The sequence below is a fragment of the Lipotes vexillifer genome, unplaced genomic scaffold (genome assembly GCF_000442215.2).
Source record: "Lipotes vexillifer unplaced genomic scaffold, Lipotes_vexillifer_v1.1 scaffold555, whole genome shotgun sequence".
NCBI lineage: Eukaryota > Metazoa > Chordata > Mammalia > Artiodactyla > Lipotidae > Lipotes > Lipotes vexillifer.
In genome coordinates this window covers 294,751-308,436 of record NW_006772693.1, presented here as the reverse complement: position 1 = coordinate 308,436, position 13,686 = coordinate 294,751, and the positions used below count along the sequence as shown (strand labels likewise).

Genomic DNA, 13,686 nt, shown 5'->3' with positions numbered 1-13,686 from the left:
AGCGTACCTGTTCTTAAACCCCCAAACTAAAACTGTTTGCACGCATCCCCTCCCTAGTCCAAGTGTGGCTTTGCAAGACAGATGACTAATGTCACATCAATGGCACCTTACATATAATGAACTCATTCTTTCCTAAAGAAAGGTGCCTTTTATAGAGCTGGCCATGGAGAAAAAAAAAGAGGCGAGGCAATCACAGTGTAAACATCCTCTCTTTATCCAGGCCATTATTTCCTTACTTGTTTTGGGTACTAAGAAGTGAATGTACACCTGAAACTAACACAATATTGTAAATCAACTGTACTTCAATAAAAAAAAAATAAAAAGAAGTGAATGGCCCCAAATGTCCCATCAGAACACAATAGTCTTCCTAGCTAAGTTTTGACACCACGCATTTAGAAGAAAATACACTGGAGAATATGCGGTATTCTACTGGCTCCCTTCCTAAAGGAGCAACTTGTAGGCGGACAGAAGCACAACAGAAAGAGGCAACTAGAGGATGCAGTTTCCCACCACATTCAGTCAAGATGACTCAGTTTCCAAGCTCTTCCACCACTGCTGTCTTCTCCTCTTCCCCACTTTGCAGGAGCAGATAACCAAATTAAGTTGGGCGGAAATTTTAATGACTAGAACAAAACCTTCAGCGCTGACCAAATTAAATCACAGTGGTTTGCTTAGAAACCATCTGCTTTTCATAAAAAAGCCAAGCATAACATGATGCATTATTTTAGCGAGATATAATAATTAGCTGTCAACTAGTATAGTTACATTAATAGATTCTAGATTTATTTTTGTATTTTTAATTGAATACAGGCATCTCTACTATTCTGGGGTTAATTCTACCTCACACGGAATTTGTAGTCGTCCTGTAAATTTATGACTATAACATTTCCCATCATTTCTCTTGACTCAGCTCTTCCATTTCAGGAACAACCTATATATCATGTGTCAAGACCTATGCAAAGAAACATCTTAAGGCAGAGCTGAAGTCTCTGAGTGAATCTGCTAATTCACACCTTTTTGGAGGGCAGGCAGACGCATTATTCTTAAAAATAAATCCTTTTCTCTTTATGCCCTCACTAATCTATTATAAATAAAGACCCTGATTATGACAGGTAGAAAATACAATCAGTGAGATGGTATCAATAAGAATTGCAAAGTATTATTCCCTCACAGATAACAAAGTTGACTTTAGCAACACAAAATAATACTCTATACATACCAATCAATACCTCTACTAATTCCTGCCACAGAATTAACTGCATCTATGTACTTATTACTCTCCTGACCTCAAGTGCAAAAAGAAGTATACACATACCAAAAATTACCCTGGTGGCAATCACTCATCAGACAGCAAAGAAGTAAGAAAAGTTGTTCAGGGCAACATTCTCTAAATCTCCCCAAATCCTGACTCTATGCTTTCTTTAATAAATGTTCTATTTTAGATTAGTTTTTGATTTATAGAAAAGTTACAAAGATAGTAGGGAGAATTCTTATATACCTCACACTCAAGTTTCCCTCTTATCAACATCTTACATAAGTACAGTACATTTGTTACAAAATGAACTGATATTGATACATTATTAACTAAAACCCATACTTAAGTACAGTACATTTGTTACAATTAATGAACTGATATTGATACATTATTAACTAAAACCCATACTTTAGTCAGATTTCTTTCATTTTTGCTTAATGTCCCTTTTCTGATCCAGGATCCCATTCAGGATACCACATTACATTTAATTGCCACGGTTCCTTAGGTTCATCTTGGCTGTGACAGTTTCTTAGATGCTTTTGGTTTTTGATGACCTTGACAGTTTTATGGGGCACTGATAAGGTAATCTTGTAGAATGTCCCTCAGTTTGGATTTATCTGATGTCTTCTCCTGATTAGACTGGTGTTACATGTTTTTGGGAGGAAGACAGTAAAGTGTCATTCTCATCACATCATACCAAGGGTAAATACTATCAACAGGATATATCACTGTTGATTTTAGATTTTAGCCTTGATCACCTGGCTGTGTGTTTGTCAGGCTTCTCCACTGTAGACTTAACTTCTTTTTTCCCCTTTCATACTGTACTATTTGGAAGAAAGTCACTATGTGCAACTCACAATTAAGGAGCAGGGAATTATGCAGAATTATTTGGAAATCTGCACAAATTTGTCCATTGTTATTTATTTATTTATTCAATTGTGTATTTATATCAGTATATAGGTATTTATTTTATTTATATCAGTATATAGATATTTATTTTATACTTTGGGGTTCTAATCCAATACTACTTTATTTTTTTGCTTAAATTATTCCACCTTTGACCACTGGCAGCTCTTTCAGTTGGTTCTTGTGTCCCTTTGACATCACTGTGAGCTGTCTGAGCTCCTCTATACTTTCTGGCACAAGATGCTTCAGGTGCCGTCTTGTATATTTCCTGCCCCAGTCCTAGAATCACCCATTTCTTCAAGGAGCCCTAGTCCCTTTTATTGAAGAATGATATTGCAAGCCAACATCTGGGCACTAGGCATATACGTTTTTAAATACCTATTACTAGAGCTAGACATGAAGAACTTACAAAATGACACATTTTGAGGGCATTAAAATTAATGAAGGAAAAGTGACCAGAAAACTTTCAGCTCCATTTCAGAATTCCATAGAAAAACTTAGGTAGCTTTCCTCTTTGGGTATTTATTATAATTCAGAAAGAAATGTTATGATCTTTAATTTTAATGTAGTAAGATGACAAAGGCTAAAATGACTTCTTAATTTTATGTTGTTTGGAGGTTTCAATTTTTTAGCAAGCATACTGCGTTAATCTTTCAAAATAGTATTATGTATTCCCAATGCCTTAATAGCAAAATAAAGTCTGTATCTAACAATCTATATGTATGATACTGACATGATAAAGCCATGAGACCAGAAGTTATCTGGCCCCATTCCAGTTTCAATAAACCATATGCAGAGGGGCCTGATTAAGAGATTGTCCCTGAGGGCTGAGGTCACACTTCAAAATATCCTCCCTCTTATTTTCCTTCTAGGGTTACAGGAAGAAGACAAGAAATGGAGGCAGGAAACAGTTGGACATTAGTGGCAATTAAATAAGATTTAAGGCCCCACTCTGCCTGGGCCTCCTCCTAGGAATGGATGTCAGTCCAGATCATGGGGAGACAGCTTTAGGGTGATCAAGCATGATAGCATCTGTTCTATTCAAACCTAAGTACCATGGTTTCCAAAGACTCTTGCCTACATCTCTGAGATCTCAACAAACTGTGGTCCAACAAAGAAGAAAGGCAGCTGGAGTTCTGGGGGAGGAAAAGTATTCTCATCCAAACCAGACTACTTATGTAAGGAAATACCTGGAATCCCATGCATACCTGTGATTAGGCTAAAAACATTTGCCTTCATTTTCAATTGCCCACCTGCATCTTTAAGACAACTAACAAAAGCTAGAACCATTAAGGCTTGTCAGCAACAAAAGGCTCAAGTCTCAGGCAAGCTTCTCAAACTTTGTCACATTATATTGTTTTCCCATGTAATATTTTACTTTAATCTAGTCACAGCTGGGAGACTATACAACACTATATGTGCCAAGAGAAGTTATCAGTCACTAGCCGGAATAGTGAAAAGATCCATGGGTAGGAAAAAATTCAGATAGATCAGAGTTCAGTAGTTTTGCCTAAATCCCAGTGCTAGTCTAAGAATCCTGGATGGAAGATAAGAGGCCTAATTTTAAATCTCAATTTTACTATTATCTAGTTCTACTAGCACATGTGAATTATTTTATACTTTTTTTTTTTTTTTTTGCGGTACCCAGGCCTCTCACTGTTGTGGCCTCTCCCGTTGCGGAGTACAGGCTCCGGACGCACAGGCTCAGCGGCCGTGGCTCACGGGCCCAGCCGCTCCGCGGCATGTGGGATCTTCCCGGACCGGGGCACAAACCCGTGTCCCCTGCAACGGCAGGCGGACTCTCAACCACTGCGCCACCAGGGAAGACCTATTTTATACTTTGACAGCTCCATTTCATCAACCATAAACCAAATGGCTGAATTTGTTGAATATTATTGCTACGATTCCATAATCTAATATACTTTATTCCTGGGCAAGACTGAGAGAGGTAGCCTTAAAATGATCCAAATCAACAGCAGTTAAGGAGTTAAAGAGAAGACAACCAGAGTTCAGACAATCATGTGGTATTTTGAAAATTCACTCTAGTGATGTCTACAAAGAAGGTGCTGAGACTCCAAACCTAAACCTGAAATGAGGAAAGAGTAAGGGGTCTAGGAAAGATGAGAGCTTTCATCTTCTGAAGAGTCATAAAACCACCGTTATGCCTATTTGAATGCAATAAACACCGTGTAGGAGTCTTTACTCATTCATTTCCTAACCCTTATCTCTATGAGCACACTCATGGAAGAGTCATACAAGGCTGGACTCTGTTTATGGCAGGTAGTTATTTTGGTAGGTGTGCCAAAGAAAGAGAAAAAGTGGGGACAGAGGAATAAGAACCAAGGCCCAAGAGATACTGCTGGGGAGATTTCCAGGTAGAACAGAAGGATTCTTCTTTTTTCCTCTTTTTCTATCTTTTTTAAATTGAAGAACAGTTGACATACAATATCATTTTAGTTGCAGGTATACAATGTAGTGATCCATAATTTGATACATTGTGAGATGGCCACCACTGTGAGTCTAGTTACCATCTTGTCATCATACAAAGTTATTACAATGTTATTGACTATATTCCCTTTGCTGTACATTACATCCTGTGACTTCTTTATTTTACAAATGGAAGTTTGCGCCTCTTAATCCCCTTCTCCTATTTCGCCCATGCTGCATCCTCCCCACTCCCTCTACTCTCTAGCAAACACTAGTTTCTAATTCGTGATTCTGAAACTGAGCTTAACAGGTGAAGTACGATTTATTTAGTATTCCTGTGCACGTAACAAGATCACAGATGTTAAAATGCAATTCCTTGCTTTTTCTAAATCTCAAAGCCCATGTTTTGAACCCTCTGACACTGTTGGTGGGACTGTATATGGGTACAGCCACTATGGAAACAGTATGAAGGTTCCTCAAAAACTAAAAATAGAGTTACCATATGATCCAGCAATCCCACTCCTGGGCATATACCCAAACAAAACTCTAATTCAAAAAAGATACATGCACCCCTACGTTCATAGCAGCACTATTCACAATAGCCAAGGACATGGAAACAACCTAAATGTCCTTTGACACATGAATGGATAGAGAAGATGTGGTACATATATACAATGGAATACTACCCAGCCATAAAAAAGAATGAAATGATGCCATTTGTAGCAACATGGATGGACCTAGAGATTATCATGCTAAGTGAAGTAAGTCATAAAGAGAAAGACAAATACTATATGATATCACTTATATGTGGAATCTAAAAGATGACAGAAGTGAACTTATCTACAAAACAGAAACAGACTCACGGACATAGAGAACAGACTTGTGGTTGCCAGGGTGGTGGGGGGAGGGGGAGGGAGGGAGAGAGTGGGAGGAGCTTGGGGTTAGCAGACGCAAACTATTATATAGAGGATGAATAAACAACAAGATCCTACTGTATAGCACAGGGAACTATATTCAATATCCTGTGATAAACCATAATGGAAAATAATTTTTAAAAGAATATACATATATGTATAACTGAATCACTGTGCTGTGCAGCAGAAATTAACACATTGTAAATCAACTATACTTCAATAAAACAAAAACAAACAAACATGCTTTACCTTTGAGAGAAAGAGTTACAGAGAGAAGAAACGAAAATAAGTTTCTGCTCTCAAAAATGATCTATAGTTATGAGTTTTTACCAAAGAATTTCTATGTCAAATGATTTAAAAATCAAAGGAAGCTTAAAAAAAAAAAAATGAAAGGTTTAAGTGTATGAGAACAGCATTTTCCGTCAGAAGGATTTCCTGTTTCAGGCAACCGCAGGGGACAGTGTGGGGAAACATCCTCCGGCAGCCACAGCCTGTGCTTCACAGGCCACTTCTCTGTGCTACTCACCCTTCCTCCCCAACAAATGTGACATACAGCTTATTTCTCTGCAGGTCTTTTCTGGAGTAGCCCATAATCTGATTAAAAGCATCTTCGAGCAAGTGATCTCTTCTGATAATTAACCTGTCCAGAAAAAGACAATTTGAAAAATACAGATTATTTCCTAATCCTTATCTCTCCAGAACTGGGCACTTGCCATTTAATTTCCACTTACCACAATTAATTAGGGGAAAAGTGGAGTGACTTACTATCATCGCTATCTGCAATAAAGCACACATCTGTCTGTAACTCTTAATAGCATTAACAAAAGTTACACCAGAGAATCATTGGTAAATAGAGCACCCCACCTAAGACCTGTAAAACCAATGCAAGAGTCCTTTCTGAATGGTCACATCAATTTATCCCGGAAGAAAAATGATTAAAAAACAACACACACACACAAAACATTTATTTAGGAAAGGAAGAGTAACCCTAGGAGGTAATGTTTTAAGCCTGAATGCACCTAGGAATTCAATTCTTAAGTACCCAGAAAGATAACAGTGAGAACAAGGACAAAAAAATTCTCAGTGTCCTCCAAAGCAGTGGAGTTTACTGTTGTGCTTAGTTTTTTTTTTTTTTTGCGGTACGCGGGCCTCTCACTGCTGTGGCCTCTCCCGTTGCGGAGCACAGTCTCCGGACGCGCAGGCTCAGCGGCCATGGCTCACGGGCCCAGCCGCTCCGCGGCATGTGGGATCTTCCCGGACCAGGGCACGAAACTGTGTCCCCTGCATCTGCAGGCGGACTCTCAACGACTGCGCCACCAGGGAGGCTCTGTTGTGCTTAGTTTAACTTTAAAATTAAGTGAATCTTGAGATTCCCTAAGTGACAGATACAAATGAATGATACTGGTGGTTGATTAATCTACTTATGACAATGACAATTTAAGTCATCCTTAAACAGGTGTCAATTTTCCCTTAATGCAAATAGTAATGGAAAGGGAGATGATAGGGAGGCTGAAGGTATTAAAGCTTGATCAGTAAGACCTTAGTAAGTGAAGCTCAGTGTTTGGGAAGGGTTGATATTTTCGAGGGTGATGAAAGGGGAACCTGTGAGTTCAGATGAGCAAGCCCTGCATGGGGGGCAGTGAGCCATGTGCCTGTTGGGCTGGGCAATTCTCTCACACACCCAGGTCCCGACACTTCTGCAGTCAGACCCTCCCCTCCTCTGTCCTCTCTCAAGTGGCATAGTGATCTCTAGTGGGGACATGGGACAGGGGTGGAGGTGGGGCTGAAGGGAGTATGGGTAAGTAGGAAGTTCAGATTATTCTAGGCCAAACAACATGATGATGTTTCAATTTCCCCATTTAAAGGGAGGTGGATAAAGACAGGCAGAAACAACATTCATGACATATTCCATTGGACAAGTTAAGCTTACTTCACAGAAGGAAACAGAGCTGAGCAGTAGTCCTACACTCAGGTCAGCCCAGGAGACAGTGACGTGCAATACAAGACACTGTGACAGCCTTATATCTAATGAATATGCGATAAGTCAACAAAGAGGTACTTTTCAGGAGAACAAAATATATCAGCTTTTAATTTTGCCTTATTTTTATGTGAAACATGGTCGTCTCTTTCCTGTCTGTTTTAAAACCTTAAGTTTAAACAAACAAACAAACAAACAAACAAAAAACCTTAAGTTTAATTGTGCTTAATTCAAGAACTATGTTTTAGATGATCCTGTAATTTACACATGCCCAAATAATTATGCCGACTAAAACGAAGGCTGGTCAACCCTAATCAATCCATTTCCTACATTCCAAATTGCATCCCATCTTTTCACCATCTACAAATCCTGGGGTGTGTATTATTTTGACTTACTTTAATTTCCCTGGGCCTTGTCCATATCCTTTAGTCTCTAACTTCCTGTAAAAGTTTCTTAGTTTGGCTTCAAAGTCTCGCTTGTAAGGGGCTGGAGCACGGGCATTGGCACGCTGAGTACCTACAACAAAGCACGAAGAGACAAGGGTGTGGATTTGTGCGATGTCCTTATGTTCATCACATCACCATGAAAAATATTACCATGGGGCTGAGACCACAGTTAACAAGTAAAAGGAGGCAATACTTTTAGGTCCCTGCACTTTTCACCTCTCCAAGTCGAAGGCTATCACAGAGCTTAACCAGGATCTTAAGATGTCTTCTTTGTGGCCTTCAAATCCTGTTTGAAGAGTTACAATGGTGCCCATGTGTTAGTCAAATATGTTCCTCTTTTCAGTCCAAATCAATATGAGTCAAACAGTTACTCATGTCTAATGGTAACTGTTCAGGGTGGAATATCTTGGCTTGCGGCTGAGATGATATCACAGCAAATAGACAGGAAGTTATAGTGTGAAAGTATGTGGTACGCAAAGCAAGAATAGTGAGTTTCCATACTTGATGAAAAACCTACAACATTACATTTCATACCACAGGGTAGGATAATCTTGATTTGAAAACAGAGTTCAGCCATAATTGCAGAAGGTACATGTCTCCTGGTTATGCAGAGTAAAAATACTGTGATTTGTTGCATTCTTAATACATGCCAGGTACTGTAATTATCTACAGATTATCTAAAGATGTCATGTCATTACATGTCATTCCACGGCAAGCATCATTAATAAAATATAAAAGCAACATAGTTTGTTCCTCTTCCATAGAAAAATCTGGTTTTGTGTCACACTGTGACTAACCAACAAGCGGGGATACAAAACTGATGATGAATAGGGGAATCGGCGCCATGACAAAAACACTGGATATTTCCAAGACATATTTCACAACACAATAAAAGAAACCAGAAAACAAAAATTGTGATGTCTTGTGCATTACACACCATGTAAGCTCCTTAAATATATCTTTATGCATGAATCAACTAAGTGATGATTATTTTTTGCTAATACTGTGTTAGGTTCAGCAACAGACGCTCAGAATGGATAAGGTCGGGTTGCTGGAGTGGATATCTTGGTTGGGAAGACAGAAATAGAACATATCAAACAACTAGAGAATATTTAAGTCTTAAACTAGATGGTATACAAACTCTACAGCAGAAGGAACAAAACGATAGCCGTGGGGCTATACCCAGCCCTATAGATCTATTCTGTTTGCCACACAATGTTCTGAAGATTTTCAATTAACTGCCAACATTTAAAAATGAGGAGATTTCAAGTAGAAAAAAAAAATCCTGATTTCTTGTGCAAGTCAGTTGGGAACTCTTGCAACAACTGGCTTGCATTTCCCTGGGGCTACAGAGGGCAGCTGCCCCATTAGGTGAAGCACGTGGTCTCCACTCTGCCACCGCCACTCAGGGAGGATGCACCTGAGATCAGTGTTATAGAAAAGTAACAGTAAATGAGGATAAGCAGAGATCACAATGGAAAAGACTTTAGGGAGGAGATGTTATTGGGACCAGGCCTTATAAACATGGGAGAACTATAGTCTATACTGGGGCAGGGCAGCAAGAGCTGGAATAAGCATTGCCTGCATGTTCAGAAGACATGGAGGAGACCCCACTAACCTAGAGCAGAGAGGGAGTGCTAGGACATAAGTAGGAAATTAAACTGGTCAGAAGTTTGGTATGAAATTATGAGAAGAATTTTTAAAAACTTAGCTGAGAAGTGTGAGTGTGATGCAGCAAGCAGTGGGAAGCCTTTATAGGTTCTTAAGCAAGGGAATAACAAACAAGTGGTGTTTTATTTCAGAAATGATTTTCGGACTGGATTAAGGGCAGCAAGAAGGAAAGACCTAGTTAGGAGTAGTTGAAGCAATGGAGGCCTGAGGGCATGAGGACTAGCCTGGACTATGGTGACTCAGAGGAAATTTTACAAAATGTGAAATAAGAATTGGTAAGAGTAGATAAGTAAGGAAGAGGAGGAACAGGAAGCTCTCATGGTAATATAAAGCTTTTTTGTTTTGTTTTGTTTTGTTTTGCGGTACACGGGCCTCTCACTGCTGGGGCCTCTCCCGTTGAGGAGCCCAGGCTCCGGACGCGCAGGCTCAGCGGCCATGGCTCACGGGCCCAGCCGCTCCGCGGCATGTGGGATCCTCCCAGACCGGGGCACGAACCCGTGTCCCCTGCATCGGCAGGCAGACTCTCAACCACTGCGCCACCAGGGAGGCCCAATATAAAGCTTTTTAAACAATAACAATAGCTGTCATTTGTTGTGTCTGCTATGCATTAAGGACCATTCACTTTACAGAGAGGATCTTGGGAAATCCTCACAAGTCTAAGAAGCAGGCATTAGTATTATTACTGTCATCACCACTTTGTAACTAAGGAAACTGAAGTCATAGGACAGTGAATAGTAGATTTAGGATCTGAGCCAGGTCTGTCTGATGCTAAAGCAGCGTGGGAAATGATGCTGGTGGACAGGAGCATATGAGGCTTTCTACATACTAAGCTGGAGAGGACAGCTGTTCAGGTGGATATACCTTGCAGACACTTGAAAATATAGTACTGGAGTTCCAGTGAGAGATCTGGGCCACACTTGTGGATTAAATGAGTTAGTGTATGTGTGGTATGGCACTTCGCGCAGTGCCGGCTGCATAAGCAGCCCCATGTAAATGTTAGCTGTTATTGCTATTATCTGCATAGTTGTGAATACTAAACACATGGGGAAATGTACTGAGGTTGGGGAATGGAATTTAATAAAATGGGCTATTGATGAATAATATGTCCAGAGTTCTGTTGGCACAGTTATGAATCTTTTACCCAAAGAGCAAAGAGCTATGCCATAAAGGAAACAAATAAACTTGACCTTAAAAGGTCTGGGATGCAGAAGACTCCTAGGCAGTGGTTCTCAATCTTGATTGCACATTAGAATCACGTAGGGAGCTTTTAAAAATCCCAATGTTCAGGCCACAGCCAGGACATATGACATCAGAATCGGTGGGGGTGAGACCCAGACATTAGTGTGTCATGCAGCTCTCCAGATGATTCCAACGTGCAGCCAAGTCTGAGAACCATTATCTCCCACAAGAAGGTCAAAGGTAACCAATGAAACACCTGGGCCTCATCCAGGGACCAACACAGGGGGAATACTTCCCAGGTATTTGGAAGGTATCGTTTGCAACATGAAGGACCATGATCTGCATAGACTCTGGGCTCCTCTCTCGGATGGCTGAGGGACAAAACCATGCAGCACAAGTCCAGTTAGAGTGGCAGAATAAAGCTTTTGCTGCTTCAGTCTGAGTAACTGCAGACTACTAAACCCAGACAGCTCAGAAAGCAGCCATAATGAATCAGCTTTCAAGAGCGCGATCATTGATAGGGAAGAGGAAAAACAGGAACAAAAGACCGAAAATCTTTCAGGACTCAAAAGAAACCCGATTCTTTACGACTTGATTACTTTTGAAAAACAGCACATACACTATTGCTATATAATTTGAGATGCTTAAAAGGATGTGGCAAATGCCATAACGCATTCCATCAATATCAATACAGACACTTAATAAAAATTAGCTCTGACTCCTTTTAAGCTCTAGGTAAAGGAATTCAATTATGGAGACTCTGGAGACAGAAATTGTTAAATGCAAAAATTCTTTTGCCAATAGTTCTATGATGAAAAAATCATTTACACATTACATCATGATTTAAAAATTACAATAAATTATGCTGTTGGCCCTTGTCAAATTCTTAATGCAAGTCAGGTGCAACTGCCAAGAAAATCCAGGGCAGAAACAATATTACTTCCACTTTGGAAATAAAAAATTATCTTGGAGACTGAGCTCACAGAACTAAGAACCATAACTGTAAGTGAAGTTCTAGAATATAATTCTCTTATAGAGAGAGTAATGTCATAGTCTTTATGGTCTTAAAAAAGGAAGTCAGATACGAAAAGGTCAATGTTACATATAGGAAGTGATCAAATGAAAGGCTGGTTTTATGGATAGTCAGTACTATGTTAATTATTTATGGGAAAAAATTTCAGTAACAGATATTAGACTTTTTAAAAATCATTGCTAGGCAGGCCTAAAGTACTTCCATATAGTGTTACACTATTTCAACGTACCGTTAAAAAACTGTACAATCACATACAAACTAAAGAATTCTACCAGGCAAAGGATTTCTTTTCTAGGTGATACTAGAAAAGCCTTGGCATCAAGCAGCTAAGAAGTCTGGGTCTTTTATTTTTTTTATTTATTTATTTTTTTGCGGTACGCGGGCCTCTCACTGCTGTGGCCTCTCCCGTAGCGCAGCACAGGCTCCAGACGCGCAGGCTCAGCGGCCATGGCTCACGGGCCCAGCCGCTCCGCGGCATGTGGGATCTTCCCAGACCGGGGCACGAACCCGTATCCCCTGCATCGGCAGGCGGACTCTCAACCACTGCGCCACCAGGGAAGCCCTGGGTCTTTTTTGATGCTGGGTGTGCCACCCAGAACCCAGAATGCTCTGATGACTTGCTCTTGGTCTGCAATGGAGGGGGATGAAGCTCAGCCTAATTCAGCATGGTTCCAGGCCTATGTACTGGGATGGCTCAGAAGAGAATTTCTTTTCTGTTCACTTTCTAAAACAGATAAACTCCATGACATTTTTTTTTTTTTTTTTTTTTTGTGGAGAACAGGCTCCGGACGCGCAGGCTCAGCGGCCACGGCTCACGGGCACAGCTGCTCCGTGGCATGTGGGATCTTCCCAGACCAGGGCATGAACCCATGTCCCCTGCATCGGCAGGCGGACTCTCAACCACTGCGCCACCAGGGAAGCCCTCTATGACATTTTTAAAACAATAATTCCCTGTTAGTGAATGAGAACCAATTATCAAGCATTATAATAATTTCTGGAAAACTCTATCTTCTGGAACATAGATCAACAATGGAAATTAAGAAAACAAACAAATAGCTGGCACAGGGGCTTCCCTGGTTGCTCAGTGGTTGAGAGTCCGCCTGCTGATGCAGGGGACACGGGTTCGTGCCCCGGTCCGGGAAGATCCCACATGCCGCGGAGCGGCTGGGGCCGTGAGCCATGGCCGCTGAGCCTGCGCGTCCGGAGCCTGTGCTCCGCTACGGGAGAGGCCACAACAGTGAGAGGCCCGCGTACCGCAAAAAAAAAAAAAAAAAAAATAGCTGGCACAAAGCACAAGCAAGGAAGTCCTGGCATTTCTGCTTTATTCTCTAAGAGTAATAAAAGGCCCTCAGGTCATTGTTTTGACATTGTTGATGCTTCCATTTACCTACCATTTATTTATTTGATAATCTGATTTTTCAAATGTTGGCAAATTAAAAGCAATTTATTAAAAGGGGAAAGCTGGAGGGCATGCCAGTGACAGGCATCTTCTGAGAGTGTTAGGGGTGGGAAGTAAGGGAGAGTAACGGCAACAAAAACCACAAAAATAAAAATACCTGTGTATTGTGACAGAGATAGTGTTTGGTTTTCCTCCAGTCTCTGGAATCATAACTCCCCCATCCCCACCTACCCAGAGAGCATCCTTCATTTGTACTGTTTGGTTCCTAGATCATCTCTGTGGGGCTTAGCAAAGAGAAGGGATAGAACACTTTTTCTAACAAGTATAAAGCTGCTTCAGAGACTGTGGGAAAGGGGAGGGATGGAAGAGGGAGAAGGTAGGGTGGGAGGAAGTCAAAGAAGGAGGAAGGGAGAAGAGGGAGAGAGAGACACAGAGAGAGAGAGAAAGGGAGGGAGAGAGGGAGGGAGAGAGGGAGGGG

At 40.8% G+C, this 13,686-nt stretch overlaps 1 protein-coding gene across 1 annotated transcript in view; it reads right to left on the bottom strand.

Annotated features, from left to right (window-relative positions):
* The window catches only part of HECW2 (HECT, C2 and WW domain containing E3 ubiquitin protein ligase 2), a 246,869-nt gene that overhangs the window by 33,405 nt on the left and 199,778 nt on the right, over positions 1-13,686 (bottom strand). Inside the window, exons 19-20 of the mRNA XM_007447815.1 lie at positions 7,876-7,996; positions 6,029-6,142 (exon numbers count right to left, since the gene is read on the bottom strand). Of these exons, the coding sequence (XP_007447877.1) occupies positions 6,029-6,142; positions 7,876-7,996 (235 nt within the window). The remainder of the gene's footprint in view (positions 1-6,028; positions 6,143-7,875; positions 7,997-13,686) is intronic.